General features: G+C 39.6%; 1 protein-coding gene across 2 annotated transcripts in view; it reads right to left on the reverse strand.

The window, feature by feature from the left end:
* The window catches only part of NID1 (nidogen 1), a 78,674-nt gene that overhangs the window by 21,335 nt on the left and 35,447 nt on the right, over positions 1–21,892 (reverse strand). The window contains exons 16-20 of one of the 2 annotated variants that reach the window (XR_008448973.1): positions 19,794–19,965; positions 17,721–17,878; positions 16,263–16,386; positions 14,992–15,104; positions 11,087–13,568 (exon numbers count right to left, since the gene is read on the reverse strand). Coding sequence is in view for 1 of the 2 variants with exons in the window: in XM_009562162.2 (XP_009560457.2) it covers positions 13,447–13,568; positions 14,992–15,104; positions 16,263–16,386; positions 17,721–17,878; positions 19,794–19,965 (689 nt within the window). In the remaining variant the exon portion in view is untranslated. Of the gene's footprint in view, positions 1–11,086; positions 13,569–14,991; positions 15,105–16,262; positions 16,387–17,720; positions 17,879–19,793; positions 19,966–21,892 lie in introns of those variants that run through there. The other variant, XM_009562162.2, reaches the window with a different exon arrangement.

The raw sequence follows: 21,892 nt of genomic DNA on the forward strand, positions 1-21,892 counted from the left end.
AGCAAATGTGGTCAGACCTTTGCAGACTTTGTCCTCATCCACCTCCCCACATAAGGCTAAGGCTACATCTGCCCTGGTTCTGTCGAACTGCAATTCTGTAAACCTTCTCATATTCATGGCCCAATGTTGATCTCAACAACAAAACCATGGGGCAAGAAGCTATTATCTCCCCAAATTTTAAAGCAAAAGAACTGAACAAATCATACTAACCTCTCACAAAACTGCCAACAGAAAAGGTCTGAAGGCAAAGCCTTGTGTTCAAGCTTCTAACGTGGGATGTTCAGTGCTTTCTCCCACACTTGACTTACACAAGAACTAGGACATGTGATATTTCTGATATTGCCAATTTTTTCTTCTCAGGCCTGTAAAAGTTCTACCACACACAGTTTGCAGCTCTGCACGCTATTCAAGCAGAACATGTCCTCAGAGAAGACCACGGCAGAGAAATCAGACAGAACCCTATGCCAATCCCCAGGAAATGCTACAAAACTTCAACCAAACCAATGATCCCTGGCCCTCTCACTCTAACAGACACTATCCACTAAAACTGCCACTTGCCTCCCCTCTAGCAACATCGGATCACTAAATGCAAAATATTCTTAAATCCAGAGCAGCTGCTTCTAATCTGTAGTTGAAATACGTTACTTGTATTTCACACCTGTGTTTTAAAACTATTTCCCCCCAGCCGTTTGCTCTAATAAATCACAGCTTCCCACTAATCTGGCTTCTTTCAAACAACAGGGATAGCAATTTCGTATCTGTATCATATCAGTCTGTCCATCAAGCTCCTCGACCAAAACCAGCATCAAAGACAACTTGCTGGAGCCATGCAAAACCAGGCAGCTGCCAGTGAGACTGTGAAGGGAGAGGTGGTCATTGCTGGGTGGGCAAAACCTTACAGCTGTTGGGGCTCTGTAAGGCCGATGGTGTATTTATGTTCATTTCCTAAGAAGGTAGAAAAGCTAATTCAAAATGCTAGCAGTAAGTCTGGGTGCAGTGCTGAAGTGGCTGCTGGGTGGTCCCACAAGGACTGGCTGAGAATGGGCCATCATGGATGCCTCTCAGGAAAAAGTAAGGGACAATGATATCAGCTTTGGACTCTTTGCGACTTGATACTTCAGATATTTTTTTCCCTAGTGGTAATGGTACTGATGAATAGCAGGATTGAAGATAACCTATTAGTGTTTCCCATATCAAGGAATGTTGAGGCTATATTTTGAGAGCCTTTTTAGCAAAGATGTGCTTGAGCTATGCAAAATAATATTTTAAATTTACTCCACAAGTTACATGGATCTCAACTTTTCACATGGTTCATTAGAAACATCGGATAAGCAGGACAACATCTACTGGGTTTTCTCATATATATGACTCACTTCTCATTTCTTCTGTCTTTATGTATACCATCTGCCTGTTTAAACACAGTTGCTTCAAGAAAGAGGTTCATCTCTCCAGTTTTCCTTACATTGCCTAAAGCTGTGGTAAAGTATAAGGGTCTTTTCATAAAAGAGAATGAGATCCAGCTGTGAAGTTTTGAATTTCAGCCCTTTCTAACTTCGAGTTCAGACTGGAGTTCACAGTTCCTAAGCTCTACTTTCCCATTTGGATGCTATAAATTAACAGGTGGTCTGTTCTTTGAGACAGCTCCTTTTTGTTCTCAGCAACTCTGAAATCAGATGCCTATTTAAGACCTTCGGGCTTCAAAACATTGACCTTGCCTTTCATTTAAGTATTGAAGAGTGGAGGATTGTCATAAAATAAAGTACAGGGATTTAAATACACTGCTAAGAGGTGACATCTATTTGTGTTGGGAAACAGCTCCAGTGAGCAAGATGTAAACTCTGTATCAGCTTCCTGGACTTTAAAGAAATCAGTTTAAAGAAGGGGATGATTTGCACATTTACTATTCTTCAGTTTTACTCTCTTTTGACAAATATTAATTCCTGACTAACAGGCCTTGCAGACTTCAGGAAAAGAAAGTACCCAGTACCTATTAACAATATTTAACAACTCTGTATAATTAAGATTGAGATTTGGGGTTTTTTATGTTTACATTTGACTTTATTGTCCTAAGAAGAGAGCAGCACAAGGAATCCATACTATAAACTGAGAGACCCCAAAATTAATCCAGCATGCTGTGCTAGCCAATACAAAATTAGTTACTCAACATCCTGTTTGCAGCATACAAGTAAGAAGTACAAAAAAAAGTGAACCCTTATTTACCAAAAAAGTGGGCAAATGGCACAGAGGCCTTAGCAAATGTTTGTTTGCATAGAAATATATGCAAACAAAACACTAAACTCATTTGCATTTTTTAGACACTCCACTCTCCACTAATCTCAGAATAGCTGCATGCATGAAGTTTTAAGTATTAGGCAGAACACGTGTTGCAAATAGTAAGCAGTGCTTTCCTTGCAAAGTTTTTCTTAAGTATGGCACTCAAATAGTTCATACTTCTAAATCAAAGCAGACAAACCAATCCCCAGCTCACAACTCAAATGAAAAAAAAAAACATGCACACATAAGAGCTAACAGGTTTCAAATGCATTAGTTAATTCTACACATCAGACTATGCCTAAAGAAGATACAATTGATCATACTCATTGGAAAAATAATTTCAAATGATAAATGCACTGGTGATGGTTACAAACTATTAATAGATGATTTGACAAGAAGCTAACTTTGAATTTCCTTAGTTTGTGGATCACAGCAACCACTAAATTTTTGGTCTGCGATCACAGAGCTATCTTCAGCGAGAAGATGAAATACATTGCCTGCCATAAGCATTTGAATAAACTCCAGAAAATGGATCAACACATGATTGTAATCAGATAATTTTTGACCCTCTGCCATTAGGTGGTGTCCAGTTACATGAGCTGTAACCACACCTGCTTTAATCAAAAAACAACATTCAGAATTGCTGAATGCTCACTCTTACAGCTTTTGCTGATATTTTAGTTTAGCTATTTTCCAGGGAGCTCTGGCTTTTCAAGTCTTACTTTTGATCTCTGTATGATCATTTAAACAGGGAATGATGAAGTCTTTGATGTGGATTCTTGCATAAACAGAAGCAAAGAACTACAGAGCACCTAACTGCAACCAAGAAAATGTGAGCCAAGGCTGAAGTAATGCAAAATATCCTTTCTAGAAGCAGAGGGAAACAGAAAGAAGTGCAAAGTGGAGTCCAGAGAGCAAACACCCCCACCACTGAACAACCAAGCAAGCAACAAAGATTATAAAAACCAGTCTGAAAAAAATGAAACCCTTCCTGTGTCTTGTGGAGCTGGGCAGGAGGTCTTTTATCTCTCATTTGAGTGCTACTGTAGAGTCATCCTGTTGTGAGAAAAACAGCAAGAAAAAGAAAGGGTACAAGAGCACAAAAGAAATGTGGGATGCAGACAGGAATGTGTACTGGAAAAGAGCATTTTCTCCTTTGTCTTTACCCCTCTGTTACCCGTGTAATTAAACACAAGGACAAACAAATCTCAGTTACTGCAATGCTTCACTCTGTTCCCCGCTCTGCTAATAAATAAGGCACCAGGGGGCCTCAGACATTCACCAGCAAGGAAAACAGGGCATGTTAACTCTTTGCTTGCCGAATCAATACACTTCGAAGTCTTCATTTAGCAAGAGCAAAAACAATGTCTGCAAGGCAAAAGCAGAAGGAGCAATAGAAAAGGAGCATTAAAGGTCATCTATGCAGAAATTTGTGGTAAAATGACTAGAAAATGTGACTCAAACTCAGTTTTTCTATTTGCATGGCAAGCCTCTAAAAGCATGATTTCACAGTGGAAAAAAAACCAAAATCCCCTTACTTACCAGCATAACAATGGGAGATGGAGTGATTTAAAACTGAATGAGAAAAAGAATTTGAGACATTTTGATCAGATCTAGTGATCAATAATGAGAGGTGTTTAGAGCTACCTATGCTGTTTATAATGGAAGTCAAGTCAGTGGCAAAACTCATGACTTTAGGGCTGTTTACCTGTAATTCAAGAGTTCTCTCCTTCAGCTTTTCCTCAGTGATAACTGCACACAGAACAAATTATACTCTTATTCTGTAAGAGTATCACAAATCAGTGCGCTCATCACAACCAGATTTCATTGATGTCAGTCAGGTTACATGTAGTCTTTCTTCTACAGACCTGAGCCTTGTAACTGCCCACATACTCCAAACCATTCAATAGATGCCTGATAATCACATTAATTCAGAGTAACTCACATTTTCTACACAATTACCTCTATTTTATTTACTTATTCATTAAATAAAATACTAGAAATATGGCCATTTGAGTTGTTCTATGTGGACTGCACAGCAAAATAACAGAGCTGTGGGAACCAGACAACTAAAAGCAGCCTAAGAAAACCCCCAACCTTCTCTCTCAGTCCCGATCTATTTTCCATTTGAGGCGGCTGCAGCTGGATGCATCTTGGAGCTCCAGGCAGCACAGTGATCCAAGATAGAAAGAACAAAAGATTGTTCTCTTGCACAGCTCTGGGAAGCCTCTCAAACCATGAAAAAGGACAAGCGCCTAATGAAACTTTACTTGAAGCCTTTCCCTTTGGAATTCATTATTTACTTATCTACCTGAAATGCTCAATCAGAAATTACTGTAATTTAAGTAATTTTGGGCACTTTGCATTAAGAAAATTATATCTGGTCCATATACAACACTATGGCTAACTTCAGGATGATAAACTGTGTACCTAGGTGGCTAATTAACTAATGACATTATTCAGGACTGAAAGTTTAAAACATCATTTGTGTTATGCAACTCGACGTTATACCTTGACATTAAGAATTAAATTCTGCGACTTGCCTGAAGGTACATTGCACTCAGCTGTATTTTGCTGCTGAATGTTTCGATATCTTGGAACTGGACTGCCTTTTAAACATCTCATGAGCTCATGAGATCAATGGCAACTCAGAGTGGAACAAATGCAGAATCTGAAATACAGACAGATACATAAAATAAGGTATCTCATCTCCAAAATAGCCTTCTGTGACATATGACTAGTTCCACACTCTCCAAACGCATTATTATATTTTGGATTGTTATATTAGAAACACTATCTTGTTTGCATTTTGCCTCGTTAGCAACTGAAGTGACAGCATCTTTAATTTAAATGCGTTTCACAAACCTGCCTTTCCTGTGACAGCATCAATCCTGACTGCACTTCAATATAACATAAACCCGTTAGATGCAGGCTGTTCTTGCCCTACTGATCTTTTAAGAAAATGCTTTGCCCTACTCTCTCCCATCTGCAGCGCATGCACCTTCAAAGAAAAGTCTGAGGGCATTGCTCCTGAACCTCACAGTTTAAAACTACATCCTGACAGGTAGTGGAGCTATTTGATCTGATTCCTATGTTAATAACCTTGCTTTTAACCACCTAAAGCTTGCAAATTTTCACATCCCACTAGCCTCTAGTTTTAAGCCTATGTCGCTTTATGCCAAATATCTATAAGCGGGTAGCAATTTGGCACAGAGCATCCCTTGACACTGAATGACATCAGTAGCCATCATTGCTCAGCGAATCGCATGAAAGGAATGAGGAGCAGACCCAGAAGGGTTCCTACTCACCATAGATGTGGCATTGAGACCCTCACATCCCCTTCTGCACATTCAGCCACTGCAAGGTCCAAATTTCAGCTTGTGCATACGCAGCTCTATAGCATGACCCTGCCCAATGCTTAGGCCCTAGCAAAAATTGAGATATTTGTCTGCATCACACCACCCTTCCCCAGTAAAGCTCTCTCTAAGGACTCCCACCTTTCTGCATCCAAAAGCTTTTCAGCTGTGTTTTGACAGTGAGAAGTTCCCCATGTTCATGCCAGCCCTTGCAAAATTGCAGTTTGGTGGATTAATACCTCTTGCATGTAGAGAATGAATGCAGTTCTCATATTTCCAAGACTTCTGTCAGTCCAGGGCTTTGAATTGAGAGGGGTAATGGTGCAGCCCCTCCATGTTAGCTGTAAGAATTGAAAATAGGACCAACAGATGGATAAGTACCATTTTTTGTGCTGGAATAGGTGTCCTACAAGATGGAAATACAAAGCCACGAAGAATAACGTGCTTTCAGAATGTCAAGAAGAAAATTGACATGAACCCTCCCCACCACACACATTCTGCCCTGACTGCCCCAAAGGTAAGCTTAGTGTAAGAAACCAAAGTCTCTATAAACAGTTCTTAAGAACTGCATTCACTATTGCCCACTCCAACCATTAAAGTCAAAGCCCTGGTCAGGTACCAAGATAATTACATCCATCTACTCAGGACTCATAAGACCATGTCTGGAGCATATCCATGTAATTCAGAGCTCTCAGTGCAAAAGAGATATTCATAAACTGGATAATATCCACCAAAGACCACTAAGACGGTTAGAGGGCTGGAGTGCATGGCATATGAGGAAAGTGTGAAACAACTGCTGTCTTTTGCTACCTGGAGCAAGGACCTAGAGCCAAACCCTTTACGTAGGCGCACTGTGAAAGGGCATGAAGCAATAGTGACTTGTTGCATCGAAGGAAATTCCCATTGGAACTGAGGATTTCAACAACAAAGTGGTTCAGTAGTGAGATGTTATTCAGGGAGGCTGTAGCATCTCATCTTTGGAGATTTCAGAAGTTGACTGGACAAGCAACTGAGCAATCTGCTCTTACGTGAAATTTGTCCCAGCTTTGAGCAGGGCATTGGACTTCAAAAAATCTAGTGGAACCTTCCAATTTAAATTTCTGTATGAATTTTCTAAGAAGGCATATAGTTAAACATAAATTTGAGAAAAAACAATATCATGTGTATTGTTTTTTCTATTTGCCTTTTGGAGACTTTTGGGGTCATGTGTATAAGAGCCTAGGCTTTAGAATACATCCTTGATAAAAATCAATGAACAAACTCTTATTGTGTGTTCCTTAACTGTTGCACATTTGTTGCTCATTAAAACAATGTCTTAAGGAGTTTCAACACAAGAACATGCTCATCCTCCCTTTGTGATTCTCCATTCAAGTAAAAGTCAAGTTGAAACTGCAAAAAAGATTGCATAACTGCAGAAACATAAATCTGTCACAGCACTGGAGAACAAAAAGTGAAGCTAAATTCTCTTGCTCCACCAGTAATAAAATACTGCATCAGAACAAAAGTATAATTTACAGAGGTTTTCAGACCCTAATGTCATTTCTCATAGGCAGCCAGCCTCGCAGACAAACTAAGAAACAATCAGACAAATATGAGTACTGCCAACTTGTACTTGAAAAGTTTCGATGCCAGAGAACACCTAGTGAGGACTGAGATTTCACAGGGAGCACATAAATCTCTGGCAGTACAATTTTTTCCTCTTTGTCTTAATTAACGGCTAACATTAAAAACATCTCTACTGGCAAAGTCCAGATCCTCAAGTTCATAAAATTAATCAGTAAAATCTACCAGATAGAGTGTAAGTCACAGACAGCTAGGCTAAAGCACATCAAGACCACAGCCATCTGTTATTGCTGAAAGTTACTCCTACCATGACAGAGCACAGACACGTCTATCTGGAGAAGATACATCATGCCAAAAGTTTTTGGCCCAGGACCAAACACATTTTATTTAATTGATACAGAGGCGATATCAGACTTCATGCTCTTCCTTATTACTTGGGTGTAACACAGTACAAGATCTAGCAGACATGCCAGGGTTTAGGCTAAAACAGGTGTGAAGCAAACCCCATTGGTTCTGTAGGTTATGGTCAGCTAAAAATGTCGGTGTGGCACGTCAGCCCGAGAGTGGAGTTACAAGGCATATAAGCACAGAAACTGATCGCAGCACATCAATCTTCCACTGTTTTGAAGAAATCAGTGTCATAGTTGCACTGTCACTTGGGAGGCAAAAGCCTAGAAGGACATTCTGCCTGGAAAGAATGAAATTAGCTGGAAGAGAATGAAATTAGCTGTGTGGTTTGCCATTTCCCCATATGTATCTGTTTGAAAGGACAACAGGCCACTGAGATAAATGATTAATTACAGTGCAATCACTTAAAAATATATGAGATACATCTGTCTAAAGGTTAATAAGCAATATGGTGGTGTGTAATATAATGCAAGAGGAAAAAAATCTCATGCTTACAAATGTGCCATCAGGGACCTTTGGATGCAAGCTGCTGGACAGGCTTAGCAGCTTTTTAGCAGACTGATGCTTTGTTGTTATTTATTATTGAAGAGACCCATGTGACAGACTTGGTGTGCAGTTAATGAGCACAGCAAGTCATAGCAAGATCTCAATCCTGGAAGAGGCAGTGCAGGTGGGAAATAGAAACTGTTTGGGGATTACCAAACTGGGAGAGCAGCTGTACCATGAAAGGCCAGCGGTGGCTCACCTGGGTGTCTGGGGCTGCCTGAGGACTGAAGGAAGTCATGCTTGGCAGCATGACAGCAACCTTGTCCTTGGGTTTTGTCCTAAACAGAACTGGATCTGGGATCCTATGGTTCATCCCACAGTGCCTGAAGAAAGTGCTGTAGTCAGTGGGATATTCTAGTTCTAGTGGGAAAGTAAGGCACTGGACTGGTTTCCAGAATCCACTATAATACTGCAACTCTGCATCTTTGTCTCCCTCACTCTGTCCCCAGCAGTGTACTGACCACAAAACACAGTGCTAAAACCATCACGCCAATTGCTCCCTCCACCTCCCAAACTTCACACGCATGTCTATCCACTGACATCTTCTTCCTCTTCACTTGCCTTCCACCACAATTTCACTTTCTCCATAACCCTAAACAGCTCCTGGGAAGATTTCCACTGTCAACCCCAATGCTGCTGTACAAGTTACCGGATCAGATCCACAGCCGCCACTTGGAATGCCCCACCAACGTCTGTGCAGCTGGCCATTTTCCTCATCTTGAAGGCCCTGCACTACACAGTTCCTCTGTCTGCTTCCTGCATGTTCTAGATGCCCCATCAGGTAGGAAACACTGCCTGTCCAGAGCAAGCAACACCACCACAAACAGAATGGACTCTGGAGAATACTTAAGACAAAGCCTGAAATATCTCATACTGGGTACTTGTGGGAATAGCACTCTATCCCCATTCACCAACTCCAGAATCCATCTGGAAACAAAAGAAGAGCATAAAGTTACTGCAGCTCAGTCTGCTTTGCGAAAAAACAGCAGGGAAGCCCACTCACTGCATTCCACTGTTTGGGAGTCTTTTGTTAGTCAAAAAAAGCTCCAGAGTCATCAATATGTACATGTGCAGGACATAATACACTGTTCTTTTACCTATTTTACTGACATGCTGTCCTAAAATTACTTATAAGATAAAGGACAGATTTCAAGTGGAGTAGAAGTTCAAAAAAGGAGTGATTCAATCACTTAATGAATAAACTGCTGCCAGATTCCCAGCTGAGGACTTGGATTCTGGAGGTAATACTTAGTTCTTAGAGACAGGCCAAGCAGCAATGTTCTCACCGCCGTGGTCCCTACAGCCATATGTATTTCACAACTTGCGTTTTTCTTTTCCCCAACAATATCTCCAAGCAATACAGTGTGAGATACTACACAAAAATCAGTTTGCATTTAACCATAGGTTAAGCTGATGCATTGTGACACTGCCATTGAGGGGCCATTATCCTCTAGTAGTCATCTGTCATACTTAATTATAGGCCTGCAAGTTAAAAATCTAATATGTTGTGACAAAACTGTGCAATTGGAGAACTGTGGAGTAAGCAGTTTGCCAGCTTGGAACAACACTGGACAGGATGCTGGGCTTCAGAAAGCCCCACTGGATTTTCACCATGAGGAGAGAGTTCTTCACGGGTTAAAAACTGAGTAAAGCCAGGGTTTTCAAACACTCTTTTGATGGAAAGATGGCTGCACCACCCCACTAAGTCATCAGGAAGCCAGTACTACTTTCAGTAGATTTCATTTTTTTTGTAACTTATTACCTCATTGATAAAAATCACTAGTGGTGTTACCCCTAAATATTTCTCTCTATGCTGGAAGATGTGAATGGGAATATTCAAGAAAACATTTAACTTACCTCTGAATACATCTAAGTGGTATTTTGTCTTTTGCTTAATCATTGAAGCTATTGTTGTTCTTTTTTCCTGGAAAACCTGGGAATCTACTGTTTTTTGTAGCAAAAAAAAAAAGGTGAATTGCGGTTACACTGAATCTTTTTCTCAACTACCACAGCACCAGAGACTGGCATGATTACCAGCCCAAGCCTATTATAATAATAAAAATTAATGTTAATAATGAAATAAAATATATTCAATTTTCCATTACCTTTTAACACCAAAACATAGTGTGCAAATATCGTAAATTTACTTGCTCCTGAACAAAACTACAACAGTCAGACGCTTATAAGCAACAGTCAGGTAAAGGATCGGGCCTTTGATGAACTAGAACCAGGACAGCATAAGTAAATCCTGTGTTATAAAAGATGCCATTAACTCTCTAGGGTTAAAATAAGGGAATAGAAAACTCACATTTTTATTATTCAAAATACTAGTGATCATTTAACTGAAAAAAATGTGATAGGCCCAAGACAGACACCCTGGAATGGCTAATACCAAATCTTACAAAAGGATGAGATTCCTGTCCAGACTGTGATTAAAATAAGGAACTCAAACAACAGATCATTTTAGAAGCCAAAGAGTTAGCCAGATCCAGTGAGGAAGCAAATATGTATAGGAGTATTAAACTCCACAGTGTCAGGACCCACAGCACACTCCCACCACTAGCATCTGTGCCGGCTGTTCAAGGCCAGCCGGTTGACAGAAAGTATGAAGAAAACTTGAAGGAACTTCAGCAGAGGTCCATCCTCAAATAGATCTGTTGGGAAGCCTCAGTGAGGACAACCTTTTCTTCCTTCAAGGCTACTTTAAAGCTGAGACTAAGAGAATGCTAAGAGAAATATTGTGTTGGTCCAAATACAAAGCAGACAAACATAAATTTTAAGGATCAGAATTAAAAAAAACAAGGCATACAGTAAGAACAAATTAAAGGACCAGTTCCCTCCAATTCTATGTGTAGTCCTCAGGATGGATGAACACCAATCTCCTCCTGTAACTCCACACACCATCCTTTAGACTCAAGTAGCTTTCCTTGCTGCCCCACCTTTCCAATGGCTCACTTGACAGGCACAGTGTTCTCCAGCTGTACACCAAACAGTACCACACAGCCTTTTGCTATTCTCCCCCAAGGCACTGACATGCTGTAGCCATAAATTGGAGTTTAGATCTCAGCATCATCACCTCCAGCAGACCACACTTCACTTAGCTTGCAACTTGCCCTGCAGCCACAGCACACCTGCAGCCACACAGAGCCACGCTTTGGCACCAGGCAGCAAAGTCACCTAGGAAGTGGCACAAGCACATCTTTGAGCAGAGATACAAATTCTGTCCCCCACTGAACCCAGTTCTTGCCCCATATTTCCAGTAATGTAGAAGTCTGAAGTATGTTGTAACTGAATTAAGCTTACTTGACAAAGTCAGCAATAGTTAACAACCAGTAAGTCTGTGAAAACAGAGGAAGCTATATGTTCTTTTAGTGCTCTCACATATTTGTTTTGAATAAAACTGTGCCACTGGTTTCAGAACACAAAAGCCCCAACAGCAGTTTCCACCCTATGGTGTTGCATCTTCAAAAAGGAGTATCATCACTAGATATTAAGAGTTGGCTAAAACCCAGAACTCAACAGGAAAAGAGATTTCAGACACCATGTACCACTTCTTTCTCCAGGTATGACTTTCTTCTTTATAGAAAATAAAACCCAGAAAATTTTATTCACTGTACTGTAGACACCTGTACAGAGTGTAAACTTTAATATTTCACCAGATGTGTGAACAATTCTGGAGAAAGAGTTATTAAGCACCTTCATTTCAGCACATTTTTTATATTTACAGTAAGACATACCTGATTAAGTGTGTGAATAAAATGAATTAAAAGTTATAAAAAAGTTATAAAAAATTTAAAATGTTTATATGCTTTGTTATTTTATGATAAATACACAATTAAAGAAGAACATGTCACACAGTTAAGACTCAGAATTGGCTCTGTTTAAAACTGTTATTGTAGTGTCATAAGAGGGATTGAGGGAATGGGAATGTTACTTTACTGCTCTGGTCACTACATTGTGATATGTGGTCCGGTAGAAGCCTCACAAGTCCTGTTTTGTTCTGCTGGCTTGCAGGTAAGCCTCCTTCCCAACACACAGTGTAAGAGCCAAACTTCACTCCCAGATTTGTACTGCTAATATGACACACAAATATGCATTTTGATGTTCCCTCCCTGCTCCAAACTCATTGGTGATGACGAAAACACCAACTTTTGCTTTGATTTTCAGGACAACTTTTTGCTGTTCACTGAACACTGGCACACAAAGGGGGCATCATTATCTTTTTTCTTCTAAGCATCAAGACACAGGTTTCCTTCCTGGAAATCAGATTTCTAACTGCCACGATTTCTCATGCTTCACAAAAAGGCATGGCACAGCACAGTTTGCTAAAGAAGAAAGATTGCTAGGATAGAACTCAAAGATCACTTTCAGGCTTACAGAACCAAACATAAAATTACCTTAAAAGCTCTCAGGAAACAAATGGGACTGTGTGTCTATTTAAAACCAAATGCCTCCAAATGAATCAATACCCATTCTTTGATGAACTATCAGCAATTGAGATCTATAGCTAAAGTTTGTTTAGTGAATTTTAGGAAACTGCTCAGGAATCCAGCTCAGACGGAAGAAAAATAAAGCTCTTAAAATCCAACAAAAACTTCAAATATGTCCACCAAGCAGTGTTGATTATCTATAAAGAATCACATACTGTGGGAAAGAATCACATGAGCTAGGGTGAGAACTACCCTCAGAGCACATGGATAAAGTATTTTCATAATGTAAGCATCAAAAGTTGAGATTCAAGTTTTGAAAGTGGAAGGACTGGTAGTGGGAAGTAATGCAGTTAGGCATTAAATCTGTGATATTACTGGGTCTTCCCATTCACAGCTATTCATCCTTGGACGCCCTGGTTGCCTCTTGGCCAGAGATTATAACCCAGCGACATATATGACGCACTAAGAATGCCACTGTGCAGATAACTGTTGCATACTCCAAGGTACAAACCAGTCTCAGGATTTAAGTTGTGCCATCCTCATTACTCTGTTTGGTATTTGTTACTTTTAATTTTTCAAGAGACCTTCTAGCTCAGCACAGGTGCAACTAAGGCCTCCACATTTACCTTTAAAAGTAAGGACATAATATTACAAGGAACCAGACGCAGTTGGAGCCAATCTGGGTAGCTATGCCTTGCCTAGCTGCTACAAAACAGTCATCGCCTGTGTGTGTGTCTGCATATGTGCATTGTGGCTTGCTGTCAGCAGCATGGAGCACTTATCTTTAGGGCCTGATTGTGTTCATAGGAGTGAACGGTTTACAGCACATTTCCAAAAGGTGTCTGCTGCTCTAAAGCTTATTTTAATGCTCAGTTTCTTTCTATACAATCCACTCCAACTGTGTTGTCAGGGCAGCGGCAAGAACGGCCTCCTGGGGTAGCCAAGCAGAGATGAGTACAACCACCATTATTCACTGTACAGTAGTTATGCCCTGGAAAAGAATGGAGACGTAAAATGTTAAAGAACAACAAAAGCAAAACCACAATAAAATCCAAAACACATACATACAAAAGAAGTGCAGATTTCATGACTACACTAGAGAATCAAGCCATAATGAGACTGAATGCAAAATAAAACTCTGCTTTGGGGAGATGAGAGTTACCCTGTGTTAGCTTCTGATACTCACCTCAAAGAAAGATCAAATTATCAGGACAGAGCAGGAGAGGCAACATGAAAAAATTAGGCTGTGCCTGAAGTGACCTTCATGAATCGGCCAAGTGGTCACAGACATTAGAATGAAGAGACAGTGAGTGAGGAAATAGAGTGCAATACACGGGGACAAAGTCCAAAATGCTACAGGACATCTTTCCTGGATACCATGCACTGCAAAACCACAGAGAAACGACCCATGAAAACAAAAAAAATTGGGTGAGTGGGGAGAAGTGCATTAATGTTGAAGGGTAAAATGAGAGAAGACAGTGCTAGAAGTAATGGATGTGAGCGGAAAGGCATCCAACCCAGAAAAGAAATCCCAAAACATTTGAAACAAAAAAGAGAAAGAAATGATACCAAGGTTCTGAATATTATAAACATAAGCATTTATTCAGAGTACACAATGTTGTTTTGTTTTACGCTGCCTACCAAAATGAAACTGTGAACTATAACAACATAGCCAACTTCTTACTTATAACATCTATATGCATTTTTAACCTCTGAACCAAGCTTTGTGTTAAACCAAATTATGTTTTCTATTATATATACTATATATAATAATTTGAAGAGAAACTATCCTAGTGGGTTTTTTAGGCCTAAAGTAAAAAACCCCACAACTCCTATAATTACAGCCACGTTGCAATAATAAAACACCCAACTCTTCTCCTAACTGTGACTGGCTAAGAACAGCAAAACTGACCAGTGATATTGCTTCCCAAAGAATGGATTGTTATGTCAAGGGTATCAACTTCCTCTCTAAGCTTCTCTTTTCACCTGCTGTTTTCTGAATATTTCCTTTTTAAAACCACTGGATCACATTAAGGATATCTGGAAGACCATGATATTTCTGTCTTTTAAACTTAAAAAGTAAATAAATCCCCAGCCATAAATATAGGATTCAACTTGGACGATGACAACATAGCAGCTTTTGCCAGGTTAGGTGTTCATCTTGATCATAAAGGACAGAACAGGATACTTCTTCCCTCCCTGTTTTGGTTCCATATGGCAACCACAGCAACTACTTTTATGGAAAAAAAACTTAAGTGGCTTCTAATTTCTTAATAAAAGGAAATCTGAGCATTAACTAGTTCTTCACTAACTACTTAAATCAGTTGGCAGCCTGCCAATGGGAGCTGTTACCAAGTTCATTTATAGGCTAAGTTGTGACACAGTTGTAAAAACTTGAGAATCGTCTGGATTACCTCCTGGGCACTGAGCAAAGGCTGTAGTGATTCCATAGAGACGGGAGCGTTTGTGAGGCTGGAAGTTATCATTTTCTATTGAAATAGTGCGATCCACTGCTACGACAGCATCCCTGCCAATTGCAGAAGAGAATATACAGAAGTGAGATGAAGGTGGAAGTAAAGGGGAAAAAACAAAACAAAACAAAACAAACAAACAAACAAAAACAAGGGAAAAAAATGAAGTCATTTCTGTTTTACAGTTAGGGAGAGATGTCAGGAGAAAAATCCTCCAAAACCTGATCTTTCCTGAACAACTCAAGTATGTCATAACCTTCATTCTAGGCAGCTAAGAAATTTAGCAGGGAGCACATCACTAATTTTGAAGACACTTCCAATACAGGACCACATCCCTCTATGGGAATTGTCTGTTAGTATCCTTCATATTCTGCCTCTCTGACATTCTATGTGTTATTGCCAATGCGACAGGTATTATGTATAAAGATTAAGTACAATGTTGTATCTCAGGTGGGGCCTCATATCCGGAAGGAATACAGCCAAACATATGCATCTTTTCTTCTTAAAAATGAAAGTCAACTGACAGACCTGTAACACAGCTTCCCATTTATACAAGCCTATTCCAGAACAGCATTTCGCAGCTGTTAGGTTCTCAATTAGAAATCCTTACGCATATTGATAGTTCTCCCTGCTGCAATTGGTAGAGTTATTTGTGTAAAAGTTTGCAGATAGAGCCCACACAACCATTTATGTCACGGAAAAATAAATATTTTAAAATTCATAGACTGGATTTTTTTTCTGGAAAATACAGTAAACTCTAAAGTCTTGGTCATATGTCAATGTTTTAGATCTTTTGCAACAATGATATTGCCATCAAGACAGTAAAAATTTTTTTTCTCTTGTTTCTGGTTGAGCTTTTATATAATACAGAGCATAGAAAGCTACAAATGACTAATTTCTGCCGTCTACAACACAGCAAGCACAGCCATAAAGGAAATGTGTTAGCTCCCACTCCTTTCCCAAGAACATTCAGCATTAAAAGCATTTTCTTAGAAGACAAATCACCATGCTGAAAAGGAAAACTCAGTTAACTGGCAACATCAACAGGTCAACTCTACAGATCCACTCCCCCCTGCATTAGCCATTGCCAGGAAAGCAAAAAAAACCACGAATGCGTGAAAGGATAGACGTGAGAATTGCAGTATATACTCCAGTTTCTTCCAGTGAGAAGAACAGACTAAAGCACTCTGTAATTTCTTTAGCAGATAACATACCTTCTCCAGTCTGTGTAGTATAAATTCTTCCCATAGCTTGTAACACTAAAAGGATACTGAATTCCTTCAACAACCTTTCGTCGACCAAGCTGATTAGGATTCATGCATTCCAGTCTTTTTGTACCTGGGTGTAGTGAAACAATTAAGCCTTTGAACCTGAGCAAGACTGCTCTCTTCAGGGACTAAGAACAAGCATGCAAGCATGAACAGAGTAAAACTTCTTTTCAGTATGCTGCTTAGCCCAAACCATTACCATGACACATTTCTGCATGTGCCAGGGACTGGATTGAAAAGTACTAAGGTGCTAATGCTAATTGGCACACCACTTATCTTACAGGAACACAGATGTCTAGTGCTACCACAGCCATTGCTCACAAGATGAGATTCCTGCTGCAGATACCAGCATCCTCAGGCTGGTATGGAGCCCAACAGAAGGCCTCCTCCATTCTGGAGGGATACTTCAATCATTAACCACTTCCTCTGGAAGGCATTATTGCAAAGTTAGTTTGGTGAGCATGTTCCCAAAATGTTTGCCGGGTTGGGCCAGGAAGGCAAGACTGCAGTAAGAACATCTAACTCGTAGATGCAAATAGGGTGTCAAAAAAGTCTATGTATAAAGGATCTACACATGTTGGGAACACTGCTAGTGAATGTAAATATCTATAGGTTTCTCTTAAGTAGCAGTTTTCAAAATTAGGGATAAGGAAGAGAGACAAATACAAGAACAGGAGAGGAAAAAAGAAAAGGAAAAGAAAGATAACACAAGGAGATATATTTGAAGGTTGCAGAACATATCTTACAGTGAAAAAGAAAGCTCAATCTTTTAAATTTATCAAAAACTTGAAAGGTGACTTGAAGTGTAAAAGCATCTCCACCGGAGGAGATCAGAGTCTATAGGGAGAAAGACAAGAAGATAAAAAGTAAAAAGTTCAATGAGAACTAGAAATGCACTCTTTTACTCATACAAAACTAACAATAGGTCAGTGGCAGAACCTTCATCTCTTAACCCTTAAATTTAGGGCAAATTGCTTTTTCAAGACTTGCTGTAGACAAATATAAGCCAGACTTTGCCTGAATTTACAGGTCTTACAGCAATAGTGCCAAAGCAACAGATTAGATGAAACTGTTTCTTCCTTGTCTTAAAGTCACAACTTTTTCTACAAAGGCATAAGCACTACCTAAAGAGATAACCTCATACAAGACACACAGATATAAACCTGTTGCATTCCTAGACAATTTTGCGATCAGAATTGAAATGTTTCTGGCTCCACACAGTCTCATCTGAATGCTACAGGGACAGTTCAAATGAATAAACCAAGAGATTATTAAAGCCAAGAAGAAAGGCAAGAAGTCCAAGATGCAACCCAAAGAGCTATAAACATTCATTGGCTGTGCATAATTTTGCGATTGGACATACTTATTTTACTACTATTACGAAGAAAGATTTTAGCACCTTACCTGCATCTACCCAGCAAAGCATTGAGGAATAAGGATCAAACGTCAGCCCATTTGGTAACCCAAGATCATCTTTAACAAGAATTCTTCTGTTTGTGCCATCCATATATGAGGTTTCAATTTTAGGAGCTTCTCTGTTCCAGTCAGTCCAGTACAAGTTTCTTAAGAAGAAACAGAAGGCAAGAATTAAGACAGTGACTGATCTCAAAAGAAAGTTGTAATTAAGGAAAATTCTAAGGACACAAAAGTAACATGCACATACACTAAACAATTGAAATAAATAAGAAGGATCGCATTGCACTTTGATATAAAAGTAACAAAAGCATACTACAGATGTAACAAATGCTATACTTCCATTCAAAACAAAGAGCAAACACACGAGAGAAAAAAATGCTTCCTCATTTTTTATATTATGTGCAAGTTGCCAGTCAAAAAGACCTCTGTTTCAACAGTACTGAGGACCATTCAAAATGTATGTCTACACTCCTCACCACCACCCACGATGCCTGCTCAGGCTAAGAATCAGGAACATTTGGCATACATTTTTGGGATTCATTCAGAACTACATTTTTATTTTCATAGCACCAAGTAAGCAACATACAATGAAGTCAGAGTAGTTTATGGTCAGGGGAGAACCAAAAAGGCCACTAATTCACTGATGCTTTATCACTACCAGCCATTTGTTAGCAGTGTATTCCCACACCCACCCACCCCCAAGAAGTATTTACTATGAGACGGAAGCCCATGCTGCTTGACCTGAACCCAAAGCCCTGCTCGCTCAATGGGGTTCTGCACAGAACAGAGACCTCTCCTCAGTCTGACTACATTTGTGCCTTTCCCTTTCTCTCACACCATGAAGTACGTGCATTTTTCCTTATTATTCTGTCACTTTATGTACATCCACAGATGTTTCCACCCCACTATTATGTGACTGTTATGTAAAAGTTTGTGTTAAAAGAATGAGAGAAATCAATACCATCACTTTTTCATTTAACTCTGTATCACTCAAATTTTCATGGATCACATGCATTCTTTCCCCACTACAAGCCCCGTTTGAAAACATCTGGAATAAAGATGCATCTTCAAGAAAACTCTCCCTGAGGAATATAGTACTTTTGTTCATAAAAGAATTCTCACCTAAAAGCACCCCAATGTCTATTATATCAATCAAGCAATCTTTCAGTAGAGCTTCCAAGCAATTCAAGACTGAAAAGAAAGCCTTTTTGCTTCTGCGTTTCTGAGTATTTTAACTGAAATGTCTCTTCTCAGCAGTGGCCATACTACAGAAAGTTGCACCAGGACAACAGCAGGCAAGTTCAGACATTAATGCACAGACATGCAGTACTACCAGGGACTCTGTTGTAGTTTTAACTTTCCCTGTATTTCTTCCAATATTCAGAGAGAAACAAATGTCAACAGATCAAAGACCACATAAAAGTATGTATATACTTCCATTTTTGCAGCCTGGAACCATAACTTGAAAATATTTACACTTTGCTACTGACACTGTCAGGCTCTTTCTGTGACTGCAGTTTACAGGCTTGATTTTTAAAGTATGTCGTTATCTGCATCTTCAAACAGAAGTCTAAAAGGACCTTTTCAAGCAGCTGAATGACAGAAGTGAAAATAATGACATAAGAGACACCATGGGAGTTTTCAAAGAAGGAATACTGTACAGGAAGGGCTATAATGACAAAAATGAAAATATAAGATTACTTAATCTAGTATTTTAGACCAGTAATCTTGCAGAAAAAAAAATTTTAGGTAAGGGCAACACTTGCCATCCTGCAAACAACATCCTGGAAGTGAGGTACAAACAAGTATTTGAGAAACCTCTCAACCAAACATCACAGTATTACCTAGCAGGCATTTTCATTGTTTTATTTCATGTGTACCACTCAGATGCACGACACAAGCAGATTGTTCTATTCCTGACTGTTAGTTGTTTCAGGAAAACATAGTTCTATCATTGTCTACAGACCGCCTAAAAACACAGACTCAAGACTATAAGCTCATGTTAAATACAACAAATAAGTAAAATCAAGCTTAGCACATCTCTTGACAACATATCCATACCCTCTCATAGGATCTGCAACAATTGCTCTGGGGTTCACCAGGTCGGTGTCAAAAAGGATGCGACGCTGGCGCCCATCCAGCCTAGCCACTTCTATTCTATCCAGTTGAGAGTCAGTCCAGAAGATGTTGCGACCCAGATGATCTACAGCTATCCCCTCAGGGCTTCCCAGGTCTGCAGGAGCACAAAGAAAAACATAGCTAGGCATTATATTTATTCCCAATACACAATGTCAGACTCACAAGCATGTCTTAATTGAGATAAGTTTTCTTCAGTTTTCTGGCTGTGGTCCAACAAAAGCTACTTCATGGCAGTTGGAGGACAAATACACATTTTTTTCTTACGAAGTTTAAACACATGGAACTTTCATAAATACATAGAATGACAAATTCTATGAGGAACCAAATCATCAGGCATGTACGCTTTCCTTGGGAGCCAGACACAGAAAAGGAGTTAACAGCAGAGAAATAAACAATAGAGGTTATCAGAATCTTATTCTGCCATCCTTAGCAGGATCTAGAATGCATTTTATAATCCTTAATATTTCCCTTTCTTTGGTACTGGCATATGTGTCATTCCTTCTGAAAACTGAATTTATTCTAAGTATGCAATACTTAAAAAGACAACCAAGCTCCAAAGCACTAGAGATAAAGGTATTAGCTAACTGAATTTAGGTCCAATTCTTTGTTTTTACAGAGCAATCCTTTTTGGAATATGTTTTAGTACTGGATGTGCATAGTTTTTTTGGGGCAGTTAGTTGTTCCAAAAGCAACAGGAAATAGCAGATAATGACCTTACTGCTTTAGCATTAGTAATTTCTAATTCAGATGAAGGATGCAGAATAAATATATATCATTCCAAGGTTTAATTCAGCCACTGCAAAAAACTACTCTATACTTTTCAAGGGTCATATATCCATTGAAAAAGAGCAGGCAGGCTGCGTGGGATGTAATGGAGCTAAAGATGGATACAAATCAATTTTAGTCCAATTTCAGTTCCAAAAGAAATAGAAAGAGCTGTATGTGGTCACTCCTAAAAAGAGGTGAAGTGATTCCTGACTTCACAGAATGTGGTCCATTAGGCCTTCTATTAATTCTCAAGTTTATTTACTGACAGCCATAAAACAAACAATATGTGACACAAACAACTTTTCTGGAGAAAGGGCATTTGGTCCAGAACACTGGATAGAGCTGTCTAAAATTTGCTGCTGTGACTTTGCCATGAATAACAGTTGCACAATAGCCTCTGCCTCTGCTCTCTCACGGGTGGATTACACTTACCACACTTAACATGGACACATGACATTTTGGGTGGATGTTTATTTCTGAAGAGGCAGGAAAGAACATATAAGATGTATCTCACTGCTTCTGACTCACAGCTGCTACACAGGAGAGCCCAAGGAAGTAAATGTGAATCAGTTAGCTCTTCACTCCTTCCAAAGGCACTTGGGCATGCTTTAAACTTATTTACGCTAACTTCCTATTACTACTTGTATTTCTCCAAATACTTCTGTGGAACTAAATCTGTCATCTGCAAGAAACCACCTCACATATACTTCAGACCCTCAAATGTTGCTGCTTCTTTTCTTGCTAATGGCAAAGGCTGCTGAGAGTGGCCTCATTTTGAGGTGATGGTGGTGACAATCTCTAGACAGTCTCTGGAATGAGAGGATCACTGACTAAATGGTGGCAGAAGAGCTCCCAGTTTCTTCTAGGAAAGAGAAGAAAGTAGGCTGCAAAAGATCTGCTGCTACTGATTCCCAGGAGTCCCTGCTCCTTGACCAGTTTCCTTGCTTCAGCTATATGCCGGGAGATTTAAAGAAGTCTCTTCTCTGTCTGTTTGACAAGGAGCCAGAAAAAAACTATCCCCCATGGAGGGATAAGAAAATATATAGGCTTCAGTCTTTCCAGAGGCACAAATGTGTTCCTGCTGTATTGTCATTAGGCCTGATACAGTCACAGACCCTGTCCCTAGGGAAAAGGCTTGTACAAACATGTACGGCTGATACGACTTAAGCCTCTGCAACAAAGAGGAAAGCTCTCCTTCCTGACCTGCGTCCACAGCTGCAGAGCTCAGAAAGCCTTGACAGGCTACACAGCTG

This window comes from Cuculus canorus, chromosome 3 (genome assembly GCF_017976375.1).
Source record: "Cuculus canorus isolate bCucCan1 chromosome 3, bCucCan1.pri, whole genome shotgun sequence".
NCBI classification, from domain to species: domain Eukaryota; kingdom Metazoa; phylum Chordata; class Aves; order Cuculiformes; family Cuculidae; genus Cuculus; species Cuculus canorus.